At 44.7% G+C, this 12,544-nt stretch overlaps 1 protein-coding gene across 1 annotated transcript in view; it reads right to left on the reverse strand.

Annotated features, from left to right (window-relative positions):
- lrp1aa (low density lipoprotein receptor-related protein 1Aa) overlaps nucleotides 1-12,544 on the reverse strand; it is a 100,047-nt gene that overhangs the window by 2,105 nt on the left and 85,398 nt on the right. Inside the window, exons 55-88 of the mRNA XM_082533344.1 lie at nucleotides 11,985-12,172; nucleotides 11,692-11,875; nucleotides 11,516-11,601; nucleotides 11,304-11,423; nucleotides 10,934-11,121; nucleotides 9,983-10,188; nucleotides 9,710-9,898; nucleotides 9,452-9,600; nucleotides 9,267-9,360; nucleotides 9,054-9,170; nucleotides 8,836-8,955; nucleotides 8,141-8,263; nucleotides 7,611-7,736; nucleotides 7,409-7,525; nucleotides 6,634-6,740; nucleotides 6,412-6,544; nucleotides 6,179-6,301; nucleotides 5,945-6,067; nucleotides 5,613-5,750; nucleotides 5,396-5,533; nucleotides 5,183-5,302; nucleotides 4,632-4,903; nucleotides 4,322-4,503; nucleotides 4,102-4,208; nucleotides 3,869-3,988; nucleotides 3,584-3,760; nucleotides 3,317-3,457; nucleotides 3,036-3,209; nucleotides 2,685-2,846; nucleotides 2,358-2,541; nucleotides 2,158-2,265; nucleotides 1,913-1,983; nucleotides 1,729-1,822; nucleotides 670-814 (exon numbers count right to left, since the gene is read on the reverse strand). Coding sequence (XP_082389470.1) covers nucleotides 670-814; nucleotides 1,729-1,822; nucleotides 1,913-1,983; nucleotides 2,158-2,265; nucleotides 2,358-2,541; nucleotides 2,685-2,846; nucleotides 3,036-3,209; nucleotides 3,317-3,457; nucleotides 3,584-3,760; nucleotides 3,869-3,988; nucleotides 4,102-4,208; nucleotides 4,322-4,503; nucleotides 4,632-4,903; nucleotides 5,183-5,302; nucleotides 5,396-5,533; nucleotides 5,613-5,750; nucleotides 5,945-6,067; nucleotides 6,179-6,301; nucleotides 6,412-6,544; nucleotides 6,634-6,740; nucleotides 7,409-7,525; nucleotides 7,611-7,736; nucleotides 8,141-8,263; nucleotides 8,836-8,955; nucleotides 9,054-9,170; nucleotides 9,267-9,360; nucleotides 9,452-9,600; nucleotides 9,710-9,898; nucleotides 9,983-10,188; nucleotides 10,934-11,121; nucleotides 11,304-11,423; nucleotides 11,516-11,601; nucleotides 11,692-11,875; nucleotides 11,985-12,172 — 4,826 coding nt within the window. The remainder of the gene's footprint in view (nucleotides 1-669; nucleotides 815-1,728; nucleotides 1,823-1,912; nucleotides 1,984-2,157; nucleotides 2,266-2,357; nucleotides 2,542-2,684; nucleotides 2,847-3,035; nucleotides 3,210-3,316; nucleotides 3,458-3,583; nucleotides 3,761-3,868; nucleotides 3,989-4,101; nucleotides 4,209-4,321; nucleotides 4,504-4,631; nucleotides 4,904-5,182; nucleotides 5,303-5,395; nucleotides 5,534-5,612; nucleotides 5,751-5,944; nucleotides 6,068-6,178; nucleotides 6,302-6,411; nucleotides 6,545-6,633; nucleotides 6,741-7,408; nucleotides 7,526-7,610; nucleotides 7,737-8,140; nucleotides 8,264-8,835; nucleotides 8,956-9,053; nucleotides 9,171-9,266; nucleotides 9,361-9,451; nucleotides 9,601-9,709; nucleotides 9,899-9,982; nucleotides 10,189-10,933; nucleotides 11,122-11,303; nucleotides 11,424-11,515; nucleotides 11,602-11,691; nucleotides 11,876-11,984; nucleotides 12,173-12,544) is intronic.

Below are 12,544 nucleotides of genomic sequence, written 5' to 3' on the forward strand. Positions count from 1 at the left end.
ATACCAAGAACTCTCTTAGGCAAGCTTCTTCTTCTTGTAGGACATTCAAAGCTCGCTTCCATACACACTGATGACAATTTGAATCAAAAAACTGAAAAATTTGGATTAATCGCTTCACCTGCATCTCTCAGGTCCTGTGTCAGGTCTTTGCTGAACCTTTCTTGTTTCTTAATTACATGACCTGCTGTTCATCAAGTGTTTTTAAGGACACACTGCACATCATGATGAGAGATGCCAATTTTTTGGGCTAATAGCTTTTTTGGGAATCGCCTTGTTGGTGCAACAATACTATTTTAAGCTTGTCTGTGCTGTCTGATGATGATGTTTGCGACAGTCTGCAAATAACAAAGTGGCTAAAGATAAAACTGGTTCTTTGCTAAGTTGCTTGTTATGTGTAAACAGAAAACTGCTTCATCACTTGAGTTACGCACCTTTTTTAAACCCTTCAATGATTAATAGGTTGGCGTTAAGTGGCTTAACAAACAAGAAAGCATCCCTCTGAAAATAGTCAGGTACAAGGACTGGACTGAAAATACTAACTATTAAACTATTACTCAGGACATTTTTTTTTAAATAAAAACTGCATTATAATAGTCTGGCAACTTGCAAGAACACTATAAAGAAATGAAGAGTGACTGAAGTTTTGCACACGTCTATATTTTTCTCTACCTTGTCTGGGTCCAGAGTGAAGTCTGCATCTAGCAGCTCCCCAGCATCGTCATCAGGCTCGCCCTCATAGATCTTGTAAGCAGGGTTTCCAATCTCAACATTCATTGCCCCATTGGTCATCCTTTGGTGCTGGAAGCCCTTGGCCCTATACAAAATGACAAGGAGAGCAGTCATAATTTCATCTTTTGTTCAAGAGTAGAGCTGCCTGAAGAGTGCAAGCAGGGACACAGCCACATTACGACGGGAGGGGAGAGGCATTGCATGACTCTCACCACCATCCAGGCTAAGCCACAGCACAAGGACCAACACAAACCCAGCATTCATGTACAGGAGGTAATGTCAGATCCAGACATACTGGACCTGGATATCTTCCCAGACCCCCAATAAATCCACAATCATTCCTCTAAAATACGAATGAAGTATCCATGGCTAAGTAAATGCTGGATTTTGGGAAGTTGCATTTTCCAGTCAGAGCTTGGAACAATGCTACTGGACTCTCCATGTCTCGCTACAAGAGACACTACCACAGCTCAAACCACAACACAGTACATTATGGCACAATATGATGGACAACAATATGAAAGACCTACAGCACTGGCTAACACACAGACAGATCTATTCATTTAATCTTTTCAATAGATCTGCCCTGGAGCCCTGCTTTGAAAGAGAATAACTACACAGGACGGACACTGTAGGAGCGGGATGACCTACAGCCTCAATGACCATCAGAAAAAAATGGCACAACACTAAGGACCAAACACAGCACAGGAACTCATGGTTAAGGGAGAGGCAGGGAAAGAGAGAGCCTCAGAATGAAGAACTGAAAGAGGGCATGGAGAGAAAAGTGTAACCCTGGCAGCCGTTACCGCAAGCGTCTGGAGCCGGTTTTTCCGGGCCGGCTAGACCTGAGGAGCAGAAGAGATGTCATTACAGAGGAGGAGGGTAAAAGTGCAGATCGAAGAACGGAAAGGAGGAAGAAAAGGGGGAAGAAAAAAGGAAACAAAAAAACAAAAAGAAGAGGTCAAAGTAAATCAAAGTTTTGAATGTCGTGTTACTCACCCTCTCATCCTTCTCCTGTACCAGAACAACGCTCCTGCAGCCAGGAGGATCAGCAGCAACAGCATCAGCACTGCAATCAGTATGGAGACTGTGCCTGCACACAAAGAATTAAAAACAAACAGCCTCATCAAACAAAACTCAAGAAACCTCTGTTATCAACGTCACAGTGGAAGAGCTGACTCACGTCCGCCTGAACCTGAAGCATCACTACTGGCCACAGACTCACAGCGATGCCCTTCCCAGCCAGGTGAACATCTACACACGAACACAGACACCAATACAAGATGACACAATAAAAAATATGTAATCTATGCAGTATTATAATGACAGAGATATATGCAAACAGAAATATTCATGCACACTATGAAACAATGCAAAGGATTTAACCAAGACTGATAGACAACAAATATGAATGAATGCACTCCTCACATGCACTTTGGAAGGCGAGTATTGGAGTCTATAGAGCACTGGCCATTTGCACAGTACTCGTTCGTATCGCACGTGTAACAGCTGGGCTGGACTCGGCCATCTGTGCAGCTATGGAGAGAAAGAAATTGAGCAAAATGTGACAGCTTCACGCATTTATGTTTCTTTTCCGTTAATCTGAGGCAAATTATAAGTGCTCTTACCGACAGGTGAAGTTCACCACCGATGTCAAAGTATTGCTGCGGACGCACTCGCCATCCCGACAGTAGTGACACCTGTCAATCTCACATGTGCTACCGGTGTACTGGGGCTGGCAGCGGCACAGTTTGGTGCCGCTTTCGCTCTCCAGACACGTTCCTGCGTTCAGACAATGGGCTTCGCAGGTTCCTGCACACACGGGCGCACACAAATAACGTAGGTGCATTAATTCCTGGCCACATCATAAAGGCTCATTTCAACTGTTCTTTTTCTTTATTTCAGTTTTAACAGTTTGAAACTTGTCGCGTCACACAGACAACGCAAACACTCACTGTACTGGCACTGGTCGCCAAGGAAGCCAGAGGGGCAGTTACAAGTTGGCTGGTTTCCAGCGCTGACCGTACAATTGCCTTTATTCCGGCAGTAATTCTTACAAGTGTGCAGGTTACAATTTGGTCCTGTAAAGCCTGTCAGGCAACGACAGGTAGGAGAGCCTGTGGGAGGACAGATACATGAAGAGAAATGAAGGGAAGGATGGGTGGAGAATGGAGAAAAGTGTGCAATATTTTACTGGGCCAACAGAACCATGAAGGTAGCCTATAAAGCAATATTTTAACCCAGCTGTTAACTGCAATATCGGGCATTATAAATATAGCAAAGTAAGCTACGTTTTCATATCTAACCTGTAGGGGAAGGTGTGCATGTGCCTCCATTCTTGCAGTAGTCCCTGCATTGGTCAATCTCACATCGATCTCCTCCATAATTAGGCTGGCAGCGGCACTTGGGCTGCTTGTGGGCATTTAGGAAACAGCTGCCGCCGTTCATACACTGGATTAAGCAGGGACCGCTAGGAGGAGCTGTAGGCGACAAAATCCTTCAGTAGCATGCATATACATACATATACAAGGCAGTGCCTGCGTACATTCTGTGTATGCGAGTGTGTACTTTCTGTCTGTGGACTCACAGATAGGAGACAGCGTGGGAGTAGGAAGCTCTACACATGTGCCGTTGTCCAGCGTACGTCCGTTGGGACAAGTGCACACAGGTCCGCTGGGGCTTAGCAGGCACAGCCACTCGCATTTCTTCCTGTCGCAGGGATTAGTCACTGATAGAAAGAGAGCGTGAGAACAAGAATTAAAAATGGGGGCGACAGCTGCTTCAGTGCACTAACTGATTAAACACTGCTGCTGCTGTTTGAACTTTTGCGCTTTTCTTTTTTCCTCACACTCACTTTCAGGTTGTTTGTAACGGTGATACAGGGCGATATCTGTGGCGTGATTTATTCCGGTTGTCAGGTTCTCGATGGGGCCTTTGCCAAATTTGTTCACCCGGAAGACGTAATTGTTGATGTAGGTGACGCCATAGATGTAGTCCTCAAACACATCGATGCTGAAGGGCTGATGGAGCTCTGAGTGGAAACAAAGGTGTAATTGGAACGGATTCCTGACTAATAAAGACGGATCGATCAGAAGTGATTACAAGAGGAGCTGTAGAATGCAAATAGATGCCACGCAACTGTTTTTAATGCTGTTTACAGCCACGATGGCGTCACTGCCGTTCAGCTTCACGCTGCAAATCACTGAGAGTTTAGCGTCAGCCCAGTACAGACGCTCGTTAAAGTAGTCCACCGCCAGGCCTATGCACACACAGTAAATTAGAGAAAGTTTAAAAGAGGAAATACTCAAACTTGATACTAACTGCAGGCAAGATGAAAAGAAAGTGTTGCTTTTGTATAGCTGTGTGGTTTACCGGTTGGCCATTGAATGTTTTCTTCAACCAGAGTCTCTCTCATGGTTCCATCCATAGCAGCTGTTTCAATCTTGGGGTGGTTGCCCCAGTCGGCCCAGTACATTTTCCTAATGAATGAAAAGTAATTTCTCTGATGTCAACACAATTAAAACACAGTGTGCATTCCTCAAACTCCTTTCTCCGATATGACTGCATATTACGCCTCCCACAAACCACTTACCCTCTCTGGGGGTCAACTACAATTGCATGAGGCTCATCAATCATGCCTGAGATCAGGGTTTTGCGGTGGCGTCCTCCACTTATCTGGGCCACCTCGATCACATCTCTACCAGAGTCAGTCCAGTACAAGTTCCCTGCCACCCAGTCCACAGCGATGCCCCGGGGCATTTTCAGATCAGGAATCTGAAAACAAACAAGAAATTGAGACTGCAACAAGAATCTATAAAACTGGACAAATATTCTTTCTTTGTTTATGGTAGATCAGATTTCTGTAAGCACGCAGCAAGAACACACAAGAAACACAAAGTTACCTCAAGGCTGGTGATCCTGGAGTCACTCTGGCGTCGGTCGCGGTTGTTGTTGCTGTTGGGGGACGAGGAGGAAGAAGGCAAATCGTAGGAAGAAATGCGTCCCGTGTGCCAGTTGGTCCAGTAAATGCGATTCGTCTTCACGTGCAGGTCCATGGCATCAATGCGCACGTTGGCATCACCCTGGAAGATCTGCTCATAGTGCCAGTTTGGCATGGAAGGGTCCAGGCTGCGGATTTCATTGTCATCAGCGATGTAGAGGACTTGTCTCTGAGCTGGTGATGAAGAGCAAAGTGAGTTCTGGTATAGGAAGGCATTGAAATAAACACAAAGAATGTACAGTGTGTATATAGAAGCTACTTTCTGCTTCTCCCTTACCACAAGGGGTCGCCACAGCGAGTAACTCTGCATATTTGATGTGGCAGTTTTACATTTCCTGATGCAACCCCAAATGGGATTTGTGTCTCTGGCTGGAATCGAACCAGCAACCTTGCTTGTCAATCAAAACAACAAACGAACCCAAAACATTGCTGGATTAGGTTAGAAGTACTTACTATCAGCTTTGCATGTGTCATTGATTCTGCTGAAGTACTTGTGGCAGCTGCACTTGTAGGAACCCTTAGTGTTGTTGCAGATGTGGGAACACACTCCGAACTCCTTGCACTCGTTCTTATCTGTGAAACACCCCAAAAACCACATGACACACAACGCAAACACAAAACGCCTTAGAGTTGTAAAAAGACACATGAAAAATGAAGCCAGGGTACCTTGACATCTGTTACGTCCACTGGATGTGAAGCCAGGTTTGCAGGAGCAGAAAGAGTCGGTGCCGTTGACCACGCAGTGAGCTTCATCTCCATCTCCACACACCGTCCTATTACTGTGACAGTCATTCAGTACTGTGTCTGCGGGAAAGGAAACGGGCAGCAGGCGGTCAGAGGGTGAACACTGCCAATGTGACAAATTCACTGTGGCCCAACATACCTTTCTTACTGCAGTTGACTTCATCAGAGCCATAGTCCTCACAGTCGTTGAAGTAGTTGCAGCGCAGAACTGAGCTGATGCAATGGCCGTTCGAGCACCCGAACTCGTCCTTTTGGCACGCTGGTTTGGAGGTACTCCCTTTTGGAAGAGAACAAGGGTCACAGAGAAGTTATTTTTAACATGTTACATGTGAAAAATTAACCATAACAAAAGTCTTACATCCAATTGCAAAACAATACGCAGCTTTTATCTGACGTTACAGTAAGTTACTAAAACCCTGCCCTCCTTATCAATCCAATAATAAATACTCATTTTCAAAAAAGCACACTTACAGCAGTTGAGTTCGTCACTGTTGTCCCCACAGTTGTTCACACCATCGCACCGTTTTGATACAGGTAGACAGACACGGTCGTTATGGCACCGGAACTGTCTTGTGGGTGGACACTGGAATTTAACTGAAGGACCAAAGGAGAAAAAGCATTAAGGAACAGGAAAACCTCTATAAGAGCAGGCTATCAAATGGTCTTCTGTAATTCTAGCAATGTGAGGAATGCACTGGTTCTCACCACACTGTTCTGGGTTCTCATCAGAGTTGTCTCCACAGTCATCCTCACCATCACACGTCCAGCCCAGTGGTTTACAAAGGGTGTTGTTGCACTGGAACTCATCCTGGGGGCAGTGTCTACCAGCTGAAACAAAGCGGCGAGCGCTCAGTTATCATCGGTCTTAGATGCTGATATTTTAAGAATTAGCTTTGTTAGAAATATCCAGTGGTGGTACGATGACGCATGCTTCTTACCGCCGCTGTCACAGCTCTCTTCGTCACTGCCATCCATGCAATCGGGATCTTCATCACAGCGCCAGCGGAGGGGAATGCAGTGGCCGTTTTTACATTGGAACTGATCTCTGTCACATTTCACATCACAGCCATTCTGAAAAGAAAAAAAATGAATTGCTTTCATTATAGCACGTCAGATTTTAAACCAAAAAGTTCCATCAGAAGTTAAAATGTGAGCGATACCTCATCTGAGCCATCAGCGCAGTCGTGGTCCCCGTCACACTTCCAGCGCCCTGCAATGCAACGCCCGTTTGTGCAGGAAAACTCGCTCTCGGAGCACTGGCGAGGCACTGAGGACACAGGGACAAGCGCTCAGAATGGGTGTGAGCATGATTAAGGAGCAAGGAGAGTCGAAGCAAGGAGCAAGGAGAGGTGTAAGGAAAGGAAAATAGAAGAGAAAAGGCGGGAATAGAGCAGACTGAAAAAAACAACACAAGAAGCTCTGTTGAGAGCCGGACGTACGTGGATAAAATAAGTCAGATAGTTCATATCACAGGGTTGGCTCGGTGGGTACAGAATCGGGCATGTGTAACACGGGAGCTAAAAGAGCTACGGGGATTTAAAAATAAACAAATAAAATGGAAAAAAAAAATACTGGCAGGACTAAAAGAAAAGCCGGGGGCACACAAAGGGCTGGGTAACTGGTGATAACACCTACCTCTGGCTCACAGCAACTGGCCAGTGTAAAATGCAAAACAGACATGAGATGATGTGAACGTGAGATGTGCAAATGGCCGTAAAGCCATCTAACTTAAAAACAAATTAAATCTCAACCATGCGTGTATAAATATAAGACACAAACGCAGAGTGACAAGCGAAACCCTGCTCACCACTAAAACCCACTCTAATGGAACAGATTACTTAACAATTATATTACAAATCACTGTGCGTCGAGGGTGGGTGAGAGTGTTAGTGGGCGCCGTCCCATCCAAAAGTAAGAAAAGCTGGGGTGACCTACCACACTTGTCTTCATCTGAGTTATCACCGCAATCATTGTCGTAGTCGCATTGCCAGCGGCCAGGCACGCAGCGGTTGTTTTTACAGCGGAACTGGTAAGGCTCACACGTCCGCTCATCTGTACAAAATACATATTTAGCACAAGTTTCCCCTCATCGCCAGCATCTTTTATCTTTATTCACCTTCCAAAACTCTTTCCTTACCACACTCCTCCTTGGGTTCATCCGACGCGTCCCCGCAGTCATCCTCTCCGTCACACTTCCATCGTGCCGGGATGCAGCGGCCCGAGTCCTTGCAGCGGAACTCATCCACACCGCATGTCATCTGAGCTGCAACAGAGGAGACTGACTGGATTAGACCCTCAAAAGTAGATATGGGACTTTACAGGCTTACTCCCTCCTAACGGATAAACAGGTCATGCCTCCTTTACTGATGCTGTAAAAAGAATTGCCTGGGTTTTAATCAGCTTCAAACTCGACAATAAAAGGGTGAACGACGACATGATAAAAGTCTAGATGCAGCTCTGTTTCACTCCGTAGTTTTAAATTTCTCTTTTAAACTCCAGCGCAATATTCTCCACATCCAGATTTCCTCTGGTGCTGACATTCACAGCGTCTCATTAGTATAATTGGTCAGATTCTATTACTGAGCCATTTCATTTCGATGCGGAGGAGACGCTCTTCATAAGCAGAGCAATTGTTTTGGTGTTGTAATAAAAAGAAAGATGTCTTACTGCAGTTGGCAGGCTCATCAGATCCATCCACGCAGTCGTTGTCCCTGTCACACACCCACACCCGTGGGATGCAGCGCTTCGTGATGGTACACTGGAACTGGTTGGGGGCGCACGTTACCTCCGCTGCATATGAGGCAAACAGATGGGCCCATTTACTTCATCACACTACATAAAGACAAGCTGCTCTCCATTTGAAGAATTCACATGTTAAAAAGCTGCAGTGTTTGGGTTCTGCTACCGGCTCCTTCAAACTGCAAACACGGAGATCCTGCTATAAAGGTGCTAAAATGCTCATTTTGACCTCTGGATACTACAACTGAACAGTTCATGTAATCTCTCTCTAGGGAAAATGAAATGTCCTTAGCAAATGCCATCCCAATTACATTATGCAACATAATTTGGCCCAAGGGCTTCGTTGCTAAAGGAAAGGTCAAAAAGGACAGAGATCCTCCGGGGAGGGACACAGCGTTTAGCAATTTCCCATCTGCTTAATAGTATAGTGGCCTAAGTGAGACAAAAGAAGGACGGTTATGGCCTCTCTGCAATCAGATTGGTTCATCCTCTGGGGACAAATTTGCTACAAGTGACGGAGACAGCTTGCTCCGAACCAAAGTGTTTAAGATAAAAAGGCAGTCACACCGTAGTGAACAGGAAAGGGAGACACTAAGGAAATAGCAGAGGAACTAATGACTTACGGCAGTCTTTCTCATCCTCTCCGTCTCCACAGTTGTCCTGCCCATTGCAGCGGAAGATGCCAGGGATACATCGACTGGGGTGGGAACATTTAAACTGACTTGGCAGGCACACGTGGATGTCTGAAAAACCCCCAAACAAATACAATAAATGGTGATTACATGGGATAAAGACTGTCAGTTCTAATTTAGACTTTCTAGATATGTGTAGGTGTTTGTACCACAGTTGGCTTCATCAGAGTTATCCTGGCAGTCATTGTCTCCGTCACAGATGTAGGCCGGGTTAGTACAGATGCCCGTACCACACTGGAACTGGCCTGGTCTGCACCTAAACTCAGCTACAGGGAGAATACGTGGCGCATTATTAACCAGCATAATCAAAACGTCAGCCTACAACAGTAATGTGTCACGACTGCTACGGTCGGATCACTCACGACAGTCTGCGGGCTCATCTGAGTGGTCACCACAGTCATCTTCAGTGTCACACTTCCACCAGAATGGGATGCATTTGTCGTTTTTACAAACAAACTGAAGGAAAAGAAGAAAAACAGATGATTTTTTTAAATATCTGGTATTGTGATGTGTCATCATGTTTTAATACAGGCAGATATGCTTTTACCTGACTGGCGGTGCAGTTGGACAAGCAGTGTTTGCCATCGGCTGCTAGGTAAAAGTTGGTGGGGCAAGCGCACTTGTAACCGCCTCCAGGAGAGAGCAAGCACAGGTTACTGCAGCCTCCATTGTTTGTCTGGCACGGGTGGCCTTCCACTGAAGAGGAGAGACATGTTAACAAGGAGAACACAGAGCAAATCAGACAGAACCAGAGCACAGATGAAGATTAACATGTGGTTGTTAATGACGGGTATCTTTGTCCTACCATCAGGTTGGCGATATGGGTGGTAAATGTGGATGTCCATGGGTCTGTGTAAGGTGCTGATCAGCATGGTCTTGGTGGTCCCCAGAGTCTTGTGAGCTCTGTTGATGGACTTTGTTTCCCAGTCTGTCCAGTAGATGTACTCCTCAAATAAAGTCATGGCAAAGATGTGGGGAATATCCTGGGCCAGAACTACAACGTGCAAGCATAAAGACGGAGAATTTAGCCACAAAATCAACACCTGAAGTTGCTCTTGTGCGTTTATGTGTATGTTACCTATATGTCTGCTTGTTCCATCCAGGCTAGCAAACGCAATGTAGTCCTCCCGAGCGTCAGCCCAGTAAATGCGGTCATTAATAAAGTCCAGAGTTAGACCATTGGGCCAGGTGATCTTATCCTCCACAATGACGCTCCTGTTGGTGCCATCCATCCCAATCCTCCCTATGTGGGGGTTGTCACCCCAGTCAGACCAGTACAAGTACCTGTGAAGGATATTTATAAGGTTTACTGATTAATAGCAAATCTGAATTTAACATTTACAAGGTTCAAGATGTCCTAGACATTCAACCTTCTTATTTTGTCAACCTTTGATATTTTGTCTGACAATTATGCGCTGACCATCAAAAATGGTTAATGTCTGAAGACACTGAAAAATACTTCATTTCTATGGATTAAAATTCACAACTAAAAAGATGGAAAACATTTCTGTGAGCTTTTACAGCAGCTGACTGGTTAAACTAGATACAAATTTTCACTGAAAACAGGAAGACTATCTTACTAGAGAGTAAGAATGAGAAATGTATTAAAATTGTGCTTTTTAAGGCAAGAGACCAGTGACAAAGTGCTCTACAGGAGTTTCATCAAACAAGATCAGGATGGAACACACATGAATCTAGTAAGCGAGCTTTATCAAGCTTACATTTTTTTAAATGTTACTAATTGTAGGAATTGTACAAAACATTTTTGAAAATAAATCTCATTTTGCCTGCAGTTCTCCAAAGCACCACAAGAGGTATTATTACCCTGTTTGAGAAAAACTGATTTAGAGTCTCATGTTCATTTCACCTCATGTAACCTACAGATGTAGGTTACTGACTACAACAGATATTGGTAAAGTGAGCCCTTCACTTCAAACAGAAACCTAAAAATTCTTCTTCCAAAAAGAAAAAGAAAAAAAAAAACCTTCTCTGTTAGCACTTTAGGAACATTTTGCAGTGTCACTCTTACCCGTAGCGTACATCCACAGCCAGAGCGCGAGGCTCCCTCAAGCCGTTGTTGACCAGAACTGTTCGATAAGCTCCATTCAGCTTCGACACCTCAATAGTATCCCGTCCTTTATCACACCAGTACAGGTTTCCTCCTACCCAGTCGACTGCCAGGCCGTCTGGGTTGCTGAGTGATGTGCGGTGAAGAACCTGACAAATGAGCAGGCAGTTTTTATTTTCTGAAACTAAAAGCGTGTCTTTGGCTTTCACTGCACATGCAATGTACACACACACACGAACACATTCATCATTTTGAATATAGTTTACATTTCTAGCATTTATTAGCAGCACATTTTATTTCTCTTCCTCTGCCAAGATGCTTCTATGCTGACCTGAACATTGCTGCCATTGATGTGCATGCGTCGAATCATGCTGCCCTGGGTGGTCACATCTGTCCAATAAATCATCTGCTGGCGATAGTCGAAGTCTAGAGCGACAGCATTGTTCAAGCCCTGTCAAGGCATGGGAACTGCATTAGTCTGTTGTGTAGATAAACTCCAGCACTTTCCAATCACATCAGCAGGACTGAAACTGCAGGGCTCACCTGTTTGATTAAGGTGTAGTTAGAGCCGTCCAAGTTGAGCTTTCTCAGGTAATAGCGGTTGGCAAAGATGAGGAAGGGTTCTTCATCTGCAAGGAGTGAAGAGAGGATATGACAAATTATGAGAGGCTTTCCCTTAAACACATCCCTGAATGCTAATAATCTGTCACATTTCTTACCAGAAGTGGATTTGCATATTGTGGGGTTCTCGGGGCTAAGCTGGAAACCCTCCACACACAGACAGTGGAAGCTGCCGTGCGTGTTGATGCACCGCTGCGTGCACGGGTAAGTGGTCGTGCATTCATCTATGTCAATACAAGTCTTCCTGTCATCTTTCAGATGAAAGCCGGGATGGCATCTGCACTGTGGGGGAGCAAAGCACAGAGCAGGTAAAGCAGCAGTCCGTGCAATTTTTTTTTTTACACATCCATTACTTAAGAACTCAAGTCCTAATTTCATGCTGTTCACTTACCTTAAACCCTATTTTCAGGTCTTCACAGAGCTGGGAGCAGCCACTCAGTTTGCTGTTCAGGCACTCGTTAATGAAGCAGTTGAGCTCATCAGAGCCGTCGCCACAGTCGTCTTTATGGTCGCAGAGCAACGTCTCGTTCACGCAGTTTCCATTATTGCAGATGTACGCGGTGTCGTTGCACTTCTTCTCTGTTCCGCAAAGTGAAGCAATGAAATGAGAAACAAATGAAGAGAAAATGTCAGCCGGCGTAGCTGATATAAAAGCCTCAGGATTAATTTCAGTCGCAAACGCTGAGAGCGGATTACAATTGCCAAAAAGATAAAGATAGTGGAGTCTTATTCTCTTTTAGGCTTGTTAGCATACAGTATTTAATTATAATATAAAGACTGTGACTTCTCCTTGTTCCCTTTCTTTCCTGGAACCTTCTTTATATATGCTATAATATTATTGTCCCTTTATTTTTATTTTGGAGGTTTTTTTGCAAGTTCAGTGGTTAAAAATGAATTTTACATGTCCTGTAATCACACTAATTCAATAAATATACTGAATACATGAACTGA

This window comes from Aulonocara stuartgranti (assembly GCF_965226115.1).
Source record: "Aulonocara stuartgranti genome assembly, chromosome: 5".
In the NCBI taxonomy this organism is placed as follows: Eukaryota; Metazoa; Chordata; class Actinopteri; order Cichliformes; family Cichlidae; genus Aulonocara; species Aulonocara stuartgranti.